The sequence below is a fragment of the Populus nigra genome, chromosome 9, assembly GCF_951802175.1.
Source record: "Populus nigra chromosome 9, ddPopNigr1.1, whole genome shotgun sequence".
Taxonomy (NCBI): Eukaryota; Viridiplantae; Streptophyta; class Magnoliopsida; order Malpighiales; family Salicaceae; genus Populus; species Populus nigra.
This window is the reverse complement of record NC_084860.1, coordinates 12,972,656-12,993,466: the sequence shown is the minus strand read 5'-3', so window position 1 is coordinate 12,993,466 and position 20,811 is coordinate 12,972,656. Positions and strand designations below refer to the sequence as shown.

At 32.6% G+C, this 20,811-nt stretch overlaps 2 protein-coding genes across 2 annotated transcripts; both read right to left on the bottom strand.

The window, feature by feature from the left end:
• Window positions 1-5,946: 5,946 nt before the first annotated feature.
• On the bottom strand, window positions 5,947-6,945 carry LOC133702577 (probable glutathione S-transferase parC). Its single transcript, XM_062126885.1, has 2 exons — window positions 6,610-6,945; window positions 5,947-6,294 (listed from the first exon to the last, which is right to left on the bottom strand). Exons 1-2 carry the CDS (start codon window positions 6,922-6,924, stop codon window positions 5,947-5,949), a joined length of 663 nt encoding a protein of 220 aa, XP_061982869.1. The 5' UTR covers window positions 6,925-6,945.
• Window positions 6,946-9,259: 2,314 nt separating this feature from the next.
• On the bottom strand, window positions 9,260-14,716 carry LOC133703513 (ubiquitin carboxyl-terminal hydrolase 25-like). Its single transcript, XM_062128092.1, has 9 exons — window positions 14,121-14,716; window positions 13,569-14,034; window positions 13,418-13,493; window positions 13,204-13,296; window positions 11,594-11,680; window positions 10,703-11,484; window positions 10,150-10,278; window positions 9,742-9,878; window positions 9,260-9,626 (listed from the first exon to the last, which is right to left on the bottom strand). Exons 1-9 carry the CDS (start codon window positions 14,311-14,313, stop codon window positions 9,619-9,621), a joined length of 1,971 nt encoding a protein of 656 aa, XP_061984076.1. The 5' UTR covers window positions 14,314-14,716; the 3' UTR covers window positions 9,260-9,618.
• Window positions 14,717-20,811: the final 6,095 nt, after the last annotated feature.

Below are 20,811 nucleotides of genomic sequence, written 5' to 3'. Positions count from 1 at the left end.
CAAACTCATAAACATGACCTAAAACTAGAAAAGAAATAACAAAGATCAAAAAAGGAGAAAACATTCAAATTTACACAAGAACTTGATGAACACTCATATGAAACCCAGAAACTAAGATTAAATTTCAGAACATATTACATCAAATCGAAGACACATAAACATGTACAATCAAAAGTATAGCAACATTTTGGGGTTGAGTATAGTAAGATTTTGGAGCTGATTATCACAACAAACAACCTAAAGTCACAATTATTTGATTTTATGAAAAATATAAAATGAAGAAACTGAAAATCAAATGTCATGATTTAAGTATTTTTAAACCCTTAAGATCCTAAATTAATGGTCAATAAAAGGCATTTGCAAGAGCCAACAATTAATCAAAAAGATATGCAAAACATGGATCTAAGACCATCTTCAATAGACGAATGTGAAACCCATAAAGCATAAGAATCCAAAAATGTCCAGTCATATCCGGACATCGCGGCAACCAATTAAAAAATTACCTCTCGATTGAAAACAAAAACAGATATCTGGCATCTTATTCTTTTAGGGAAAATGTCTTGTTTAAGGAGTCGTCATCTAGTATTATGGTCACTAGGAACCCTAACTGGTCAACAGAAATTCTATGGTCCGGGACTGGTTACGCGAAAGGAAAGATGCTATCACCCCTTAAACGTCCTACCTGAGACAAGCTGCATTGCTGATTTTGTCTAAAATTGCTAAATGTTTGTTCGTGTATGCTATGAAGGTTTGTATTGTTGTTGCTTGTAATATTCCTGACTCTGGTGTTAGTAAATATTCAACTACGGATTACTTACAACTCTGGCGTTGGTAAATATTACGTAACTGAGAAATAAAATAAATTTAATTCGGTATTTTTATTCCTAACTTTGATAGCAGTGAATAAATCAATAAAATAAATTTTTTTTTATTACATGCACATATTTTTTTTTAATTTGTATTTATTTTTTTTATTATTATTATTTGTAAGCTGGTTCCAGCTCTAGTTGACTCTGGCTGGTTGGCAGGCGTGCGTTACGCATGCCTGCCCAATGAATTATAATTCGCTGCTACTGTAGCAGTGAATTAAAATGCAAAGGAAGCGGGGCTTACCTCAATGCAGGAACGGAGATGATAACTGAAGCGTGGTGGCCGGCTGTTCTCCTCTCCTCTGCTTTACTATGCCTCTTATTCTCGTTTTCCTTTACTTTTTGCTGTTTTCTTTTTTTTTTTTTGCTCCTCTGTCTTTAACTCCTTCCCTTTAGTGGCTTCCTCTATCCATGTCCGTCTCTCTCTAGCTCTCGCCTGTTCTGTCCATTCGGTCCTCTTCCTTCTCTGTCCGTCTGGTTTTGTTCTTCCCCCTCTGTTCTCCCTCTTCTGTTGCTCTGTCCAGTCTTCTCCGTTCAGGACGAAGATGATGGTGGTAAAAGCACGAGGTGCTGCAGGTTGAATGGACCAAAATTTTCCCCTGGTTCTGTTTCTCCTCCCCTTTCGTTTCTGTTCTGCCTCCTGTTGCAGAGACGAGGCGTTGATGAAGAACTCTCGCTGCTGAATGGAGTGGTCATGCTGTGGAGAACGAGTGAAACAAAAAGAAACTGCGCTGGTGGACTGCTGGCGGAACTGTCAGCCTGAGGAAGAAGTAGTTTGTGGACTGGACGAGATGTTGCTGTTGACGTGAGGAAGAGCTGACGGTTTGGTCAGTTGTGCACTGTAAGGGGATATTCCCTTTCGGCTGCCATGGCCGGGAATGTCATTGTTGCTCAGGGCAGGAGACTTTGCCGTTAATGCTGGTGGATGATTGTCAGTTGCATGGTCTGTGGGGGGGGGGGGAAGAGAAGACGAGGGTCTTCTGCAACACTGGCCGAAGGCTAATATGGTGGCTTTTGGAAGTTGAAGGGGGGTGGCGGCGGCAGAGAGTGGAATGAAAAACCACGGAGGCCTTGCTCTGTCTGTTCTTGGTGACTGGGGAAGTAGAGGAGGAAAGAAGCTGGGGGGAGGGGGCAGCAGCGCCAAGGATTCGGCCGCGCCCCCTTTTTTTTTTGTAAATATCTTTTTTTTTTTTTAGAGTTTATAGTAATGGCCTGGGTTTCCTCTGCCTCCCTTTCTACGTACACTGATATCTGTATTTATAGTGCAACCCTTTTTACATACACTGATATTTGTATTTATAATGCAAGAGTCTCATCACGTATGAAAAACCAAGTTTCAATCAAATTCATTCTCTTCTTTGAAGTTTGAATTTGATTAAGAATCAAATTTAAAAGCGAATAACAATTATTATCTTGAAGACATTGATTATCTTGAAGATAAAGATAGAATGACAAAAGCACATTGTAATCTCTAATTTTCACGCAAGTTGACAAATCACACTTTTCATCGAAATAAATCTCTAATATTTTAATTTTACATTTTAAACCCTGTAAAATTAAATTAAAAGCCAATGCCAAAATTGGGTTACAACATGCCCGGTAAAGACTTTAAACCCAGAAAATGTATAAAACCAATAAACAACAATTAAAGCTTTGCAACAAAACTTAAACATGCTCAACACAATTTGCTTGAACCATCAAAACAACAAGATTAAGAGCAAAACAATAAGCAAAATACATAATGACAATAAGCAAAAATAGCATTCTCTATGCATAAACATTGTTCTATTGATTAAACTTATTATCTTGAAGTTTAAACAAAATGCCTACAACCTCAACAAACCCAGCAAGTTATCATAAAACAACTTAATCCACAACAATATCAAAACTTAACATAACTTGTCATAGTTTTACAAATGATTATCCAAACATTCAAGTATACAAAACAACATGATACATTATCACTTAGCATACTATAATCACATTCTAACATATTAAACAAGGAAATCCAACAAAACTTGAATAATACAAATTATTTTCAAAGCATACTTAACATCTCAAAACAAATATTTAATAGTTTTTAAAACTAGAAAATGACTTCAAAGGATACTTAATAATCATTTTGAGTAGCAATTTAAAAAGATAAAACAGAAGGGAGAGAGGGTGTCCTCATTGAGCTCTACCCCCTCATCAGAGTTTGAAAGTTTACCTTGTAAAGAGAATGTGGTTTTCTCCTTTGAATTCTTTACTTCTTTCTTCTTGAATTTCAACTTTTTTTCAATTTAGATTCCACCTTTTCTTTCTCAATAAATCAATCTTTATAACTTTTATTTCAATTATATTTTAGGTACCCTCTTAATTTCTATGTATTTATTTTTGTTTTTCTCTATGATTTTCTCTTGGATTCCTACCCTTTTTTCTATATGATTTCTTCTCCTTTTATAGCCCTAAAATGACAAGTGGTTGTGAAACCACTTATAGGTTTGAAGGTGGTTTTCCGAAACTAGATCATAAGGGATTTCTTTTTCTAATCTGTTAGGAAGTCATTCTTCTCTCTTCTTCTTCTGTTTTCCCTCCCCTGGATGTCTAACAAACTCTTAGAACTTTTAGAAAATGTTGGGAACCTCATAATGGAAACCTGATAAAAAATGGCTAATAAGGGTGCACCTTCCATGAATCAATCGTGACAAATATAAGATTATTGAAGCTAAACAAACCATATACCATGTAGAGAGGATGTATATCTAACATAGAGATCAAATCTCATCTGGTTTGGAGTTCTAGAACTTTGCATTCATCGATAAGAAGGTAAGTCATCAATCAGTTTAAAACTGTCAAATACAATAAAGGTTGATCAGGGGCAAGATGTTGTTGAGTTCAGTGAGTCAAATGAGGTATAAACAAGTGATAAGGATAGCTGATCCTTATAGAGGAGATGTTTCTTAGTTGAGTTGTAATGGTTAGAGCCTCTAACGTGGTCGAAGATCCACGTTTATTCACTTGAAGGTGGTAACTCGATCAGTTTTCTCGGCTGAAAAAAACAATAAATTAGGGACAGTCGATATGTCACTCAGTTTATTCATTAAAAAAAAGTGACATGTCATCTGCTTAAATTCTAAAAACTAGGGTTTTCTAATTAGGAATTTGATAAATTTTAATTTAGTCCTTGTCGTTCCAATTTAAGCTCAAACATCCTTAATTAGGACAAAACTAATTAATTTTATGCAATTAAACCCTTTTAAAAAATCAATTGAAATCCCTCAATCCTTGTTTTCTTAATTGTTCTATTCAATTCCTAATTAAGCCATAAACTTTGATTGTCGTCAATTTAATCCGTGAAAAAGTTTGGTATAGCCCTTAATGTTATGCGCCTTTTGTAGGCAGGTCTTTAATCTTGAATTTCTTCACTTTGACCCTTAATTGGTCCTTAAACTTTGATTTTATTGTAATTTTGCCCCTGATTTCATTCAATTAAACTTGTAAAAATTAAGTATCGTCCTCTAAAATATTGTGAAAATACAAAAAAAAAGTCTCTTGATGCCATTTTTAATTTTTTGGATTACAAGGATATTTTAGCATTTCACTATGCATTTTATTTTTTATTTTTTATTTTTTATATTTAGTCAAATACTAAATTACCTCTTAACTTACCTTATAAATACAAAAAAATAAAGTCATTGTGAAAAGATAAAAAAGCATTGAGGGTAATTTTTACTTTTATTTTTTAATTTTAAGAGCATTTTGGTCGTTTTACTGTATTTAAGGAATCACAAAAGATATATATACTCTCGGTCAATTCCTTAATGATTAATGGGTCATATAAAAAGATCAAAATATCCTTATCATCAAGGCATTTTAGTTTCTTATATATCTTATATAAGAGCAAAGAAGTCATTGTCTTTTTACAAGTGATAAAGTTTCAAAAAATCCAAATAGCCTAAGAATAGGGCTCCCGAGTTGGATAATTGGTTAATCAATTGGTTCTAGCAATCTCATCAATTCTTACTAGCGAAGACAGTTGATAGCTTATGCTTAGGGCTTGGTATGTCGATGTAGCTATGGTTAGTACTTGCAAAAGGTTTCTTTTAATGGAGGTGGAGACTCTTCAATGCTTAAATAAATATTTTTTTTATAGAGAGAAAATATAATAATATTGTAGAGAGAGATGCTTTGAAAATATATGTGTAGTAGAGAATGAAGATTGTGAACCTTTGATTTGAAGGTTTCATAGTATATTTATAACTCATAAATCTTATCTTTTCGTGAAGATAAGGACCGAAAACAATATTACAAAAAAATGAAGATAAGAAAAAAAATGATAATGAATATATCAAGTGTGAAATGATAAAAATTTCAAGTATAAAGAGAGAGAAATTAAGAAAAACTTGTTTTTTAAAAAAATTAAAAATTTGCCACCTTTACAGTAGAAATTTTGGAGAATATTTCAATTGTGCCATTTCTACAATAATGGTTTTTTTTCAAAAAAAAGTGTAAATTAAGAAACAAAACACTAAAAATATATATAAAAAATGTAGATAAGAAAAATGAATTATGATAAATAGGCCAAGTGTGAATTAATAAAAATACCAAGTATAAAGAGAAATAAATTTATAAGAAAAACCTGTTTTCTTATATAAAAAGAAAAACAAAACATTACAATTTTTTCACCACATTAAATAAAGTAAAAAATTAGAAAAAATTTAATTATTCTATTTCTACAAGAAAACATCTTTTTTTTCTTTTAATATATGTATAATATCCACTGCTGGCTGCCTATTTTGAAGGTCCAAAATTATTTATTTGTTCAAGGGCAAATTCAATTCCCTAGTTATATTCGATGACCATATTTATTAGGCTATGTACAATGTAATGACGTTATGGACAAACACACACTGGCCCATTTTATGCCAACCTTCGATTCAATTTTGATGGTAGAATCATATATAAATTAATATATGTTTATAATACTTTTAAAAGAGAAAGATCAGCCCTCCCAGAAAATAGAAGAAAAAAAAAAGAGGCTTTATTCAATAGAATCGCTATCTCTTTGTATAATTCATTGTTCGGATTATCTCTCTCACTTAACCCCATGCCATGCCATGAGCTCCAAAACAAATTCATAAGCTTTGTGCTGGTCGAGCACTACTGACTTTGAAACAGTCTCCCTTTGCGAGCATCTCTTGGCCCATGCCACGATCTCGGGGCACTCCTCTTCCATGGAAAATCTTCCGAGGGTCTCAAATGCGTAGAAAAAGCTGAAGAAGGGAATAAGGGCAATGTCTATTAGACCAAAACTCTCACCCCCAAAGTAGGGCTTGTCTCCAAGCTCTCCTTCCAATGCTTTGAAGCTTTCTATGAGACTCTTCTTCGCTGCTTCTTGGCGTTCACCTTTTCTTGCCCATAACAACTGCGCGTTTGGGAAAATCTGCAAATGCCCGTTCATTTTTATCATCAGACAGTTTTTATAGAGGTGAAGAAGTGTTGAGCTTTGACGTGATTAGTTGCTTAAGAATCATGGCTACAAATTTGAAAGTGTCAAAACTTCGCATCTTGGAATCAATATATGAGAAGTTAGAGGGAGGAAGAGCATCCTCCATTACATATGCCTAATGTCTAGTATGTTCTCCAATGAGAGAAGAGGACATTTTCCGAAAAAACAAGGTTTCGAGAAAAAAAAACCGATATGTTGAATAAAGGAGAACAAATTAACTAGCGAGAGGAAAAGAAAAGGATGGCTCACATGTTTGTCCACATAGTCAGCCCAGAACCTAGCATGAGCCCTCTCACAGGGATCGGAGGGGAATAAAGGAGCTTTGTGTTTCCAAACTTCATCGATATATTGAATTATGATGAGTGATTCACAAATCGGCTTTCCTTCATGGATCAAAACAGGGACTTTCTTGTAGACAGGGTTCATCTCTAGAAGCAAAGAACTCTTGTTGAACAAATTCTGTTCTCGGGACACATAATCTATTTCCTTCTCTGCCAGAGCAACTTTCACCCTCATTGCAAAAGGACTAGCCCAGCAACCCAGCAATACCACTTCTTCTGCCATTATTATCACACCACTTCGTATTCGCTTTCCATATTTATAACTGAATACTTTCCCATGCATGCATGTCTTGGCTTACTTACAATTTGACAGGGAACGCAACAAAAAACTTGTGGAGTTTGGACAAGTCTTGGCTTAGTTACAATTTGACTAATGTCAGATTTTTCTTGTAGTGTTTGAAAACGTCAAGAACAAATGAGATTGTGGATCGAAGGGGTAAAAAAAGAACAGAAAAGAACAGGGAGTCCAAACGAAACCCGCTTATGCGAATTCTGTCATCTAGATCTTTTTTCCTCCAGCTTTACGTTTTTGAAAGTTGATTTTGCCCCAAAATATATATATTAAAAAAAAATACCGTGTAAGAGCCATCAAAGAAAACAGTACTTTTATTATTTTTATGGATTGAAATAGTATTTGTATTATTTTATCTTCCTTATAAAAAACAAACAAAGCTTACTTTGGAGAGAAACCATTTTTTTAGGGTTTTTTTTGTCTCTTGCACAATAAAATAATGCTAATACACTTGAAAGCAAAAGGATTATTAAACTTGCAAAAAAAGACTCCTCAATTTGTTCAGTGGCTACATGATAATTTAATAATATCAAATATAAATATTGTATAAAAAAATTGTTAACATGTGTGTTACAGATATTAAAACGTGAATAATTGACACGTGCACATCATCCAACAATCAAACATGGGATTCCGAGGTGGCATTTAAATCATCTCAATAACCCCTTCACTAATCAGCGACACATGTAATTTACAAACAATTCCTCAATTGTTTTTCTTCAAAATTAATCTTAATTCTTTTTATCATTATTTATTTTATTTAAGATAATTTATAAAAATAAAATTACTTTTTAATTTCATCACCATTCAATTTTTTTATCTATCAAATCTAATTCTTATTTTTTCAATTATTATTTATTTTATTTAAAAAAATTTGTGTTATTTTCTTTTCTTTTTATCATTTTGACAGTACTAGTATCCTCGTACCAATTTCAACGCCCTCGCTTGGTTCTGAAGCAAACCATCCATTGTTTTAACATAAATGTCAAATAAAACATAAACCGGGCCTGCTGTGTTTAGGATCTTAATCCATCTAGAATTTTTTGGTTCGGTTTAATTTTTATACAAAAAGAATAATTAAACTAAAATTTTTTTAAAACAGAAATTAAACTAGATCAAACCAACCAGTTTCAATTCAATTTTATTTTTTAAGGTAAAAATCAATTCAAACCAATTTGACATGATTTTTCTGATTTTAACTCGATTTTTTTCAATTTCAGTTTTGAATTGATTCGGTTTGATTTTTTTAATTTTCTGCTTATAAAACCAAAATCAAACCAAACTGACCAGTTTTTTTAAAATTTTAATCAGTTTTTTTTCGGTTCAGTTTTTTCAGTTATTTTTTTTTCCAGTTTTCTCGGTTTTATTGGTTTTTTAGTTTTTTGGTTCACCCCTGGTTTAGGAGATGAATTTGAAAATATAAGTTATTTTTTAAAGTATTTGTTTTTAGAAATATATTAAAATAATATGTTTTTTATTTTAAAAAATTTATTTTTAATATCATACATAAAAAAATCTAAAAACACAATATATATTAATTTAAAACTAAAAAAAATCAAGATTTTTTTTAAATCAATATTATAATGTCAGGGCCAAAGACATGCAGATTAACGTGCCCAACAAAATAAATAATCATCAAATGCCTGACTGATAGAAACTGACATAAAAAAAAAGTAATAATAAATCTGTACTCGGTTAAGATAATCCCTCCACTTAAGTTTTATTTAATTCTATCTGCAACAAATGAAAAAATAAAATAAAATAAAATTAGATGCATGGTAACATCACTCTTCCAAATAGATTAGCCAAAAGTAAGACAGCTACCTGCAACGTCGCTCTAGGTCTCCGTGACTCCCCATGATCATTGTATATTCGACGCATCTCTAATTGCTAACGCCAAATAAGGATAGTATATGATACTTCCTCTTTCCTCCAGAATCCAGATTCATATTCAGCTTCCAAGGAAAATGTTTAATTTGAAAAGGATTTTAGGCGTGCAACAAGCCAACATACAACAGATCCATGCCCTCAGATCAGATGCACATCCCAGAAAAAAAAAAAGCGATCAAAATGTATGCATGACAAAACCAAAATAATAATAAAAAAAAAGGACACCTATGTGCTAATTAAGCATCAATGTTATCAAAGAAGGTGGAGCGGGAGGGCAATTAAAGGAATAAAACCATGCCATGCTTTAAGGGCAAATTCATAGATAGTGTATGGATTCAAGGACTATCCAGCCACATTTTTACTAAAAGAAATGCAATGCGCCCATAAAATGAGGATTTTATGCTAAAATATAGTCAAAAAAGGTATGGTACAAAATCTATAGGATTTCTGACTCGTTCTCGGCCAAAAATCAACTTTACAGCCTCAAGGAAGAAAATTTCTGGCAAGATTTTGAACCCAGCCTTTCTCAGCACCAACAATGGTGCATCTACCAGTATATACATATTGCCGCAATTAAGAATAAAAAAGACAAGATAATGACCTCTTGTCACTGCAAGCAATTGCTCAAAGATACAGGCCACAACAGATACCCAGCTATGATCTCAAGAACAGGCATCTATGTCAATACATCAATTAGTGATACAGATTATACACCAAGCTCCTCCAGCTACAAAATCAAGAGACTGCAAAAATATCATAGCAGAAAAGTTATGGTCATGCAACCAGCCAAACTGTGATAAAAAGACTCCACATAAATAAATGAAAAACCAAAAAAAAAAAAAAAAAAACCTCAATTACCAGTTGAGTTCCCCAAAACTGCTGACAAATGCCGTTTCTCTTGACTAAATGACTGGAGGCGTTTGACAAGGTCCTCTTTCAATGACTCAGGTATTTGGGAAATAAAGGTTCTCTTGGCATCTGCAATCAACAACTTCCTGCATTTCAGACCAAAGGGAACACCAGTTTAAAGCCATAACATTAATCCTATTTAGATAACTCTATTTAATTGTACAAAACATGCAACCACCAGAGAAACATGACAGGAATGGCACAAGTTTACTACAAAACTTTGATGCTAGTAATTTCTCTCATTACTAATGGCTTTGCATGTTTCTCTGGTGACATTGAATATGAAGAGAAATTACTAGCATCAAAGCTTTGAACATAAATCAAACTGTACAGAAAATCAAACTAAATGAGACTTACTTTAATTCAGTACCACTTCGTTTGTTTCCTGCTTCATGAACACACAACCTCTTTCTCGCACGCATAAAATCATAAACCTTATCAAAAAAACCGCATGATCCCAAAATCAAAGATGCTTGTTGCTTGAGGCTGAAACAGAATATAGAAGCACACAAACAAGCAAAAAAAATAGTAAGTAAAGATGATTAACCAAAATGGTTAGCAAGCACATAATTAACATTCAACTACCCAAATAATGTTTAATGTAGCGACATCCAGTTTCAACAACTGATTCATGAAATGGCTCACCAATGAAACGATTTCAAAAGAAATTCATCAGAATACTAGGCTTCAGTATTAAGATCTAAAAGTCCAACACAGCTTCAATCCAACTAGTCACAATCAGGATCTAACTTGAGAGTTTAAAATTACTAAATAATCACAACCACAAAATTTAATAAACACACATCAATCAAAATAAACTTCAATATAAATTGGGAAATTTAGGTTATTACACAGAAGCTAATCAGTTTTAAATAAGACTTCAAAATAGATTACGTATAATGTAACATACGCTTCTTTAAATTCTTCAATTTTGGCTAGAGATTGAGAATCCTGCGCAAGCAAAATGGAGGTGTCCTCCTTTAGCTTTCTCTTCAAACCTGAAATGTCAGCACAACACTCCATACTGCCATTTTGCAATTCAAGGTTATCATGTACTCTTCTTGTTGTCACCTTACTTGTTGTACCATTACTGTCACAGACAAGGGGCTTTACAGAATTAAAAGCAGCATTTTGAGAATGACCATTTTCACTTGCTGCTGCAAATGCATGACAGTTTTCACCTTCTACAGCATCAACATTTGTATGCTTTTCAAAACCATTACTGCTTGTTACTGTTGACACATCTTTGCCACGTTTCTCCACATGAACTGTCTCTTTCACATTCCCATTCATTCCCTTGTTTTGACCCTTCAGATGATCAACTTTTCCATTAACGGATAGATGGGTACTTTTGGATCCAGAGTTCCCACAAATGCTAGACTTTACCAGTGGGCTTGAAGGCACTCTATCAATCCTAGACATGGCTGAAATATCCTTTTTTGAAGATTGTTCAACTTGTGGTTTTGTAGGCAATGATTTCAGAGGAACAGCACCCTTTGAACTTTTAAATTCCACACATCCATTTGATTCGCGTGATTTTACTCCATAGGAAGCAAAAGAGGAGGCAGAGGATGCTGGCCTTTGGTTAGTACGAGAAAAGAAGAGAACATAGACCTTCTCTGACAAGACCTCCTGCAGGGTAGAGAGTGTCACATATGAATCATTGCAGCAATACCACCGACCCATTGCATCCTGCACACACAACAATGAAATAACATCAATAACAATTGAAGTTGCTGCTTTTATAACTAGCACAAACCAAAATTAATAATAAAGTACATAAAAAACCCAGTAAACAGACCTTTATATATGCATAATAGTGTCCAGATTCCGGGGAGTATCCAGAGTGCACAATGGTACCAAAAAGATTATACTCGGGTTGTGGGTCCTGTGATGTATTAAAAAGGGAAGAGAGAAATAAATATATATAGAATATGCCATAGCAAGATACAGACAGCTATAGTAAGGATGAACCTTAAGCTCAATTAAACATTAGAGTTTCAATCATAAATGAAGCATTGCATCAAAGAAATTACTTTAACTAACATATCATAATGTACTTCGACTTCCCATCAATTCTTCTATATATATGGGACCCCAAAAAATATATGTACTGCCTTATCATTTTTATATGCAGTCATGAGAGAGAACAATCAGCCAGAAGAAATATTGATAACGATTAATTACAAACAAGAAAAAAAGAAAACAAAACGAAGTCAATGCAAACTATGGATTACATGTGTGCCAATCAGGTAGCTTTTTTTCTATACAGTTTTATTGTTCCTTTTCTTATTTGTTGGGAGGTGGCAGTCACCATCAAATTGAAATCTCTCTCTATTGTCAATTTGTCACCAGTAACCAAATCTTGTAAATTAAAAGAAAAATCATAAATAAGATACTTAAATACCAATTAATTGATCTCAACAGAGAAAGCACACATGCTAAGACAATGAATTTTGTCTTTCGGTCAGATGTAATATCTGTTAATTTTGTTTTCTACTGTAAAAGCACATTCAGTTTTATCTGAAAAGTAGCTGCCTTTATGCAGCATAAGGTTCTGATCAATTAATTACATTAAAAAGCTCAAAGCATTGACAAAATATGGTCCTCTTCTGCTTAAGTTCAAAGTCATACAGACAAAATGGAATGGCAGTGCTAGAGGAGTTGAAGATGATTTAAGGTATCATGATGTTGTTGGGACTAGGGAGATTATAATTGAAAAATAATACACAGCATAGCAGGAGTCTTCTCTTTTTCAGCCTTCCTTTTTAATTGGAAATAACATTCTTTATGACAGTACAGCAGCAAATGGAATATGAATGGTGCCCATGGAACCACAGATTGGTTTTTGCTTGCTTTAATATTTCAAGAAGAGAGATGGAAAATAACCACACATGGAATGGTGCTCATTTGTCTTATCCATAAAATGGCGCTCATGACAGGCTAGGGGCTTGTGTTTCCCTTCTCATTATATACATATTCAATCTGAACTCCACTGTTTTAAGACAGAGTCTAGCATAAAGATGTCTAAGACTTCAATTCTGCAAATAACAGGATATCCAAAACTTGAAACCACTGCAAGAGCCTTCTGTTTCAGGCAAATGCAACTCCACCAGCTAAAGCCTGGTTCTGAAGTCTGAGCCCATTAATTAAGTTTTTGAATCTTGTAAATTCTAGGTGATGTGAAAAATATGATAATGATATAATCTACAGTTTACTCATCAAGAAATTGCAAGTCTAATAGTTTACTTAATTTAATTTCAAACAAGGTCAATGGGTGTTGTCAGACAGATTGTACATATCGAACAATGAGAAGTGCATTTATAACAAACTATACTCATCGTAAAGAACCTAAGTCCAACCACGCAAATCTACTCAACAGACTGATTGAACCCATCAAATCATCAGTACCTGGCTTGTTTTGCTCATGAAGCTTGAAAGAACCAAAACTTCTTCAAATGCAATGGCCTTATCAATCTTCGCTCCAAATATGCCCTCAAATCTCTGCAAACACCAAAATCCAACAATAACTCTCATTACTCAAAAGCAGCAACACAGCCAACTTTAAACACCAAAAACCTAAATAACAACAACAAGAACAGGATCAAGGAAAGTTAAAACCCACCTTCAGTTGGATAACAAGAACATTTGGCGCTTGAAGTATTGACATTTGCTTCCTAGCTGCCACTAGTTTCTGACATCTAAACAAGCAAAGTTTCTCAAACACAACAGCAACAACAAACACAAAAAAGAACAAATAAATTAAAACAACTTACTTTTCGCATTTGTATTTGTTATTCCCATCCAAAACCTCTGGCTGAAAAAACTTTTGCATTGCATCTCTTACCGAATAACTATTCAGAACATCTAAACTGATATCCATAATATCATCAACTTTATTCGACTCATAATTACAACACAAGCACTTCACTTGACTTTGCAATGCGCCTCCAAATATCTCCTTAACCACACTCACACCACCACCACCGTTCTCAATCCCTTTCCTTCTGAGTTTCTTCAAACGCAAACACGTATTATGGCACGCATCAATCACATACCGCAAAAATTCGTGAGCATCTTCCTGTCGTCCACAGCGAAAATGCTCAGCAAAAATCTTCAAACAGCTTTGAATCTTAGCTGGCGCGTCAAGCGTGAGATCCAAACTGAGTGAACGGACTATCCGTTTTTCGAGAATACAAAACGGGCAGTCTCTCTTTCTATCTCCGTTAGCAACGGAATCACCTTGAAAAAATCTTTACGAAATTAACAAAAATATTGAGAAAAAAAAAGAAGAGAGAGCGCAGAAATTGAAAGTGAAAATTGCTTACAGAGAGAGGAGTGCTGGAGGCGCAGGCAGAAATTAGCAAGAGGAGGAGTGTAAGTGAGGCACTGAAGGACGCTATTTAGATAACAAGAGTTGCCGAGATTCTTTAACCCTAAAGGAGGACCATTTTTTCGTTTTTGACTAAGCAAACTCGGTTGCCAACTCATTTGCAATTTTTGCAGCTGAAACCCGCCCATTCATTAATAGCAAAACGAAATCGATGATGTTGTTTCTTCCTCTTCATTTGAAACGATGTCGATTCTTATCGTCAACCACCACCAGAGCCGCCGTGAGAAGGCGAATCGCATCGAAACGAATCGAGTCGAGACGAGACGAATCGTAGTTATTTTGTTTTTGCTTTTCTTTCTTTATATTTTTAGGGTAGGCCAAAGAAAGAAAGAATTAGGGATTATTGACTAGGAGGGGAAGGGTTGGAATTAAAAATTGAGGCATTTTTTAAAGGAGGAAGAAGCTGCCGAGGCAGCAGGCCACGATCACCAAACCCGAAAAAAGGCTTCTCTCTCTCTCTCTCTCTCTCTCTCTCTCTCTCTCTCTCTCTGGTTTTCGAGGGTTTACCCCTCCCTTTGTTTTTGATATTTTGGGGTCCGGGACTCTCTTATTCACTCACTTGCAGTTTTTTTATTTTCTCAATTAATCTTTTATTTTTTTATGAAAATATCTGATGCCGTTTGTTTTCTTTATTTTTTTTTATGATTTGAACTTGAATCAGGGATTAGTCTTAAGAAATTGTGTTCTGAGTGTTTAACGAAAGGAAAACTTAAAAGAAGAACAGGTTTTTTTCTCCATGGCCCCCCTTTACCTTTAGGATCAACATTATTTATATAGCCTTGAACTCACATAAGTATGCACATGGAAGGGGTGAAATGATCAATGTACTTATCACCTTCATTTTCGGACTTCTTAAGAGCAAAATCTAAAGTGACAATTAGTTATAAGATTTATGGTCGATTGACTATTAATGATAATAACATGATTGGTATTTGGGGGATATGTTGCTAAGAAGCATGACTTCATCTAATATAGATAAGTCTTGTTATTGTGATTGGTGGCTCGTAGATCATGTTTGAATAAGGAATTCGGGTGCATCCAGGTGTAATAGTTAGACTTGGGAGTATAAGTCATGTTTAAAGATATTGTCTTATAGATTCAGGTGTATCACCTTATTCGAGGGTATTGTTTTATGAATTTAGGGATATCAGTCATCTTAAAGGATATTGTTTCATGAAATGTCATTAAGTTTTTATCCGTTAAGTATTATCTTATTAGGACCTGTATAATCCCTTCAATCCAATAGGTTTTATAGTAATACCTAGATTTTATTCATCATTAATTGCTTCATATCTCAAAGTAAGGTCCACTCAGTTTAAGATAAAATAATTAACTTGTGTAATTTAAGGAGATCAAATGCTTTATAGATGTGACTCATCGAGTTTAAACTATGATCATCTTATTTAAAGAATTACTTAGATCAATTGAGACTTTGAAGAATTACATATTGTTTCGAGTATGTGAACCGTTCAAACATATATTGATGCCAAATAGTAGCTTGATGATCAACCAAGATGCTTTCTAAGATGACTGGGGAGTTATCTGAGATGTCTCTTAAGATTTTATTGTGATAACCCTTTATATCAAATGGTGTGGTATCTTTATATTTGGATATGGTGTAATAATACATCTATAGATGAGCGTTGCTTTTATACCTGGTGATGAGGTCGAGGAAAAACCTCCACTGAAGATGTGTTTTTTAGGCTAAAATATATTATTATTGTGAAAAATTGAAAAAACAAGGCTCTTATGCAAGAAACATTTGCATAACAAAAAAAAGTTCCACTTAGACTTAAGGCCTTTTATATAGATTTCAGCCTACATGCATTTATTATGGAATAAAATCTTAGAAGATAAATGAGGCTGATGTAAAACTGATCTTTAAAGTATAGCCTTTGCTTTTTATAAGAAGTAATCATATGACTGATTAAGACAAAGCCATATGTTTTAAACATGTGATGACTTTAATGACATTGATTATTGGTTAGTAAGTAAATGAAATTTGTTTGATATATGTTATTTATCTGTTGAAGATGTGTTACTCACTTATCCTGTAACAACCTAACTTATAACAACTCAATTCAACACATACAACTTATGTGAAATTACAAATAATTGAGGTAAATTTTTTTTAACTAATTCATGTTTTTTAATGTGTTAAGATTCTGCTGAAATTTTGACAGAGTATTCTTTATAATGGGATCGTCCCAAGTGTCAACATCATTGATATTTTCCATAAAAAAATTCAATTCATATTAAGGTCCAATCATCTTGGACCATTTTTCACAAAATTTATTTCATCACAAGATCTAATCATTCTGAACTGTTTTCACATATCACACAATCAATGAAAGATCACATTTATCTTTTCAACTCATTATCACATACATTTAAATAATTATTTCATGCCCACACCATAAAATTTAACATAAATGAAAGATAAAAAGATAAATAGCTAAATCTCTTACATTCTAAGTTAATTAGTAAAATAGAAGAACAATATAAAGTTTTACAGTCATCACTAAAGACATTGAATTTAATTATATAATAAAAGATCTTTTCCAAAATTACATGAGAGTTTACATCAATCCTAACAACATCATTGACAACTAACAAATGCAACCTAAGGTAGTCTACTACACATCTTGAACCTCTGAAGATCCTAAAAATAATTTAATTTATATTATAAGAGATATAAAGTAACAATCAATATAATAAAACAATCAATTTTCTATTAAGTTTTTGCATCATAAACAACTTATTAAGAAATTTAAAATGGTGAGCAATCATTTCAGTCACTCAATAAATCAATACCTTCAGTCTCATATGAGGGACTAATCAGATTCTAAACTTTCTAGTCATTAGATCAGTTGATGCTTTAACTAGTGTTCTAGTATTAGTTAAATTCTTAATACCTAAATGTTAGATTTACTGACACCTCTAGTACCTCTCTGGGTACTAGTTAAATTTATGCTCTCGGTCATCAGATCGGCTAACACCTCTAGTGCCTATCTAGGTACTAGTCAAATTCAAACTCCCGATCGTCAAATCAATCGAAGCCTCTAGTACCTCTTCAAGTACTAGTCAATTTTTAAGCTTATTTTTCAATGTTCAATTCATAATATAAATATTCCTACGTTATGAAACTTAAGGAAAATTATAGAAATTTAACATTAAACTTAACATAATAACAGTTGAGGAGCCAAACTCGTACCTAATACCTATGATGATCCTACTCCTCTTATCTGATCTCCAGCTCCAGCAACCTCCCCTATATTCACAGGTATATACTACATCACTCACCAAGCTTTTTTTCCATTAAGATAATTTTTAAATTTTCGTTTAATCTTAAATCTTAAATTAATAGTAAGAAATTTAAAACTTCCTTAAACACACTCAATATGTTTACAAAATTGAATTTTCCTCATCAACATATAACATGAGTTTTCAAGATCTTTTTTCCATTATCTCATCACCCATTTGATACCACTATATTTTTTTTCATACATTTTATACTAATTAAATCAATTAATTTCTCATATCTCTAATTAACCTTGGCCAACACCTATATATAAGATAAAAATGCCAAAATCTTTTCAGAATTCTTTAACTCATTCATGAGTAAGTCATTTTATCTCATAATCAACATAATTAATCCCAAATTCACATATTAACTAATTCAATAATACAATTTCACTTTTTTTACCTAAGGGTGGATGAAACTGTCATATAAAAGGGGAGTGAATTTTCTTTCTAATTTCTCTCAATTAGTTCATTTCCAATATCTTAAATACTTCATATAACATATTTAAACAAAAATCTCTCAACCATTTAAATAATCAAACCCCTCCACTTTATCAAGTCTTAATCAAATTTCCATGGTCATCCAATGGTAGGTTTTTCTTTTCTAATTCCACCTCTTTTATGATCAATATACATTCATATTAACACAATTACATACAATATTCATGGAAATTCCATCAAACAATCTCATTTCACACATTTTTTTTCCTAGGCCAAAATCTACTAAAAAAAGGGAAGAGATTTTTTTCTTTTCAATTCTTTCAATTAAATCATTACCCAATTATTTTTCATATTAACAAACATAAATCAATCATAAAAACAACAATTCAACTAGCCAAAATCCATAACTAGAGATTCACACCACACTAATATATTCAATATTTCTCAAATTACAAAATCATCCAAATTAATCACTTGAGTTGAGTTTGGTACATTAAAATATTTCTCAAAATAAATAAATAAACATTATTTTGATGTATATCCGAGTAAAAAGCACTTTAAAAAGCAACTGTAATTACACTTTCAAACACACCTTTAAGTAAATGATAATTCAAGCGAAAAAAAATGGAATAACAACTCTAGCCCCCTACACTTTTCCTTTTCTTCTACAAATCTTTCTAAAACACCTCACTTTTTATGGTTACATTTCTCTAACCACCAAACTTTCCCTTTTTAACCCTTTAACAACCCCTTTTAATTACTTCATGATAGTCTTTTTAAGTGAATTTGGAAATAAATTAGAAGAAAAATCTCAAAACCCTTACCTCCCTCTCTCAAACATGGTTGCTAACCATTTTGGGGAAGGAGAAAGGTATTTATAAATTGAATTTTTGTTATTTGTATTTTGACCTCACAATCTCATATATTTCATTTTGACCCCACCATTACTTAATTGATTTTTTTCCTTTAACAATTATATACCATGTCATTTATTCTATTTTATTTAATTTCACTCCTCTTTATTTAATTTAATCTCCTAAATTTAATTTATCCCATTTTATCTTTGAATTAAAATTTTAATAGTTAAAATTATTTTAACCATAGGTTTACACATGCAAACATAATAATGCTTTTGTATAGTCATAATTTATGGTTAGGAAAATGAATTTTAATGGTGGATGCACAACCAGTCCCATGTAAGGACATGTGCTTAGTACAATGAAGAAAGACATAAGGCTAGTCAAAAGAGGTAGGGACACATGACTAATCCAATAAAAATGATATGTGGCTAATCTACTGAGAAGGGATGTAAGGTTAGTCTAGGAGATGCATATCAAGTCCACTAAGAAAAGACAAGTGACAAGTTTAGCTACCTAGATAGCCAGTCCAACAAAAGGGAATATATGACTAGGCCTTGTTAAAAAACAATGCTACAAGGTCCTTTCAAAGAGTGATGCATAGTCGGTCCTTTAAAGGGGGTGAACAACTAAATCTTATTAAAAAAAAAGATATAAATCTAGTCCAGAGACGTATACACACATAACCAATATATTAAGAGGAAACAAGTGGTTAGTCCATTTAGGAGGGATGCAAGGTTAATCTAAAAGGACATATGACCAGACCACCAAGGACTTCAGATACTTGGATGACCAATATATTAATAAGGAAAGCATGGCTAAGTGCTTTTTAATAAAGATATATTATTAGTCCTATAAAGAGAAGGGATATAGTTCACCTGCTAAAAAGAGACATGTGACTAGCTCTAGTTAAAAGAGGATACATAATCATATAGACAATTTTGCCATAAAGATATTGAGGAAGGTGTGTGCCTTTATACCTTAGAAAGATGGGTCATTATGCCTAAAAAGTTAAAATATTTATATCCAAGTAAGGTGTTTTTCTAATAATCGATAGAGCTGGATGACTTTCATAAACCCACAGTCTAAAATTAGTAAAATTCATGTTTATTAGTGGAATTGTTTTATGATAATAATAATAAAAAAAACAATATGTTATGATTAAATAGAGGGTCCATAGTGAGTTAGTTTAAAAATACCAAAGAATTAAGTAATAAATCAATATGTCAAAATGTTGTAACCGGGTAAAATTACTAGAAATTACATGTGGCATTGGTTTGAAATTGGTAAAACAATATGGTAAATACCATAATAAATAAAATAAATGAATGTATGAATTTATGTATAAATCATACCAACTGTTGGTATAAACCCTAATCATATATTTTTTAACAAAAAATGGTAAAAATCATGAGGAAATTTATTGTGATTAGGGTTAAATGTCCTAAATGAATATTATTAACTCTAAATGAAAAGAGAATAAAATTATGTATGAAAGATTTTGTAATTGGGGCCTTTACAAAAACGCATGTTAAAAACCAAATGAGTTACATTTTTGTAATTATATAGAAAACAACTTCTCCTTTTTTTTTGTTAAAGCTGGCCAAAAATTCTAGCAACAAAAAAAAAAGGAAAAAGGCAACATTCTCTTCATTCTTCTTAGTGATAAAGAGAGTTAATGATACGATAAGGGTAGTAAGGTTCATAGAAAGAAATTAATGCAAAAAATCAATGGGTTATCAAGAACAACGAGGGGTTAAAACTTAGAGAGAAAAACAAGTATTCTTTAAAGGAGAAAGAAGGATTGAAGATAACTTGCTAAGTAAACCATCAATTGATTTTAATTTATAAGAAAGATATTTTTAGGTTTTTTTTTTGGTTTAGTGATTTGGTGATAGAGGGATAAACAAAAAAAAACAATTCTAGGATTTATGTGATTTGGTGATGAATTATTGGTTGATGGGTATGTAAATGGTGAGAATAACAACCAAAATTGAAGGAAAAGGTTGGATAAAAATTATAAAT

Excerpts from the sequence above, each read along its gene's own strand:
- LOC133702577 (XM_062126885.1), bottom strand. The coding sequence starts at position 6,924 with ATGGCAGAAGAAGTGGTATTGCTGGGTTGCTGGGCTAGTCCTTTTGCA. Across the intron at positions 6,295-6,609 it reads CTGACTATGTGGACAAACAT|ATTTTCCCAAACGCGCAGTT; the intron begins GTGAGCCATCCT and ends GGGCATTTGCAG.
- LOC133703513 (XM_062128092.1), bottom strand. The coding sequence starts at position 14,313 with ATGGGCGGGTTTCAGCTGCAAAAATTGCAAATGAGTTGGCAACCGAGT. Across the intron at positions 11,485-11,593 it reads ACTATTATGCATATATAAAG|GATGCAATGGGTCGGTGGTA; the intron begins GTCTGTTTACTG and ends TTGTGTGTGCAG. Across the intron at positions 9,879-10,149 it reads CGAAGTGGTACTGAATTAAA|GAAGTTGTTGATTGCAGATG; the intron begins GTAAGTCTCATT and ends TCTGAAATGCAG.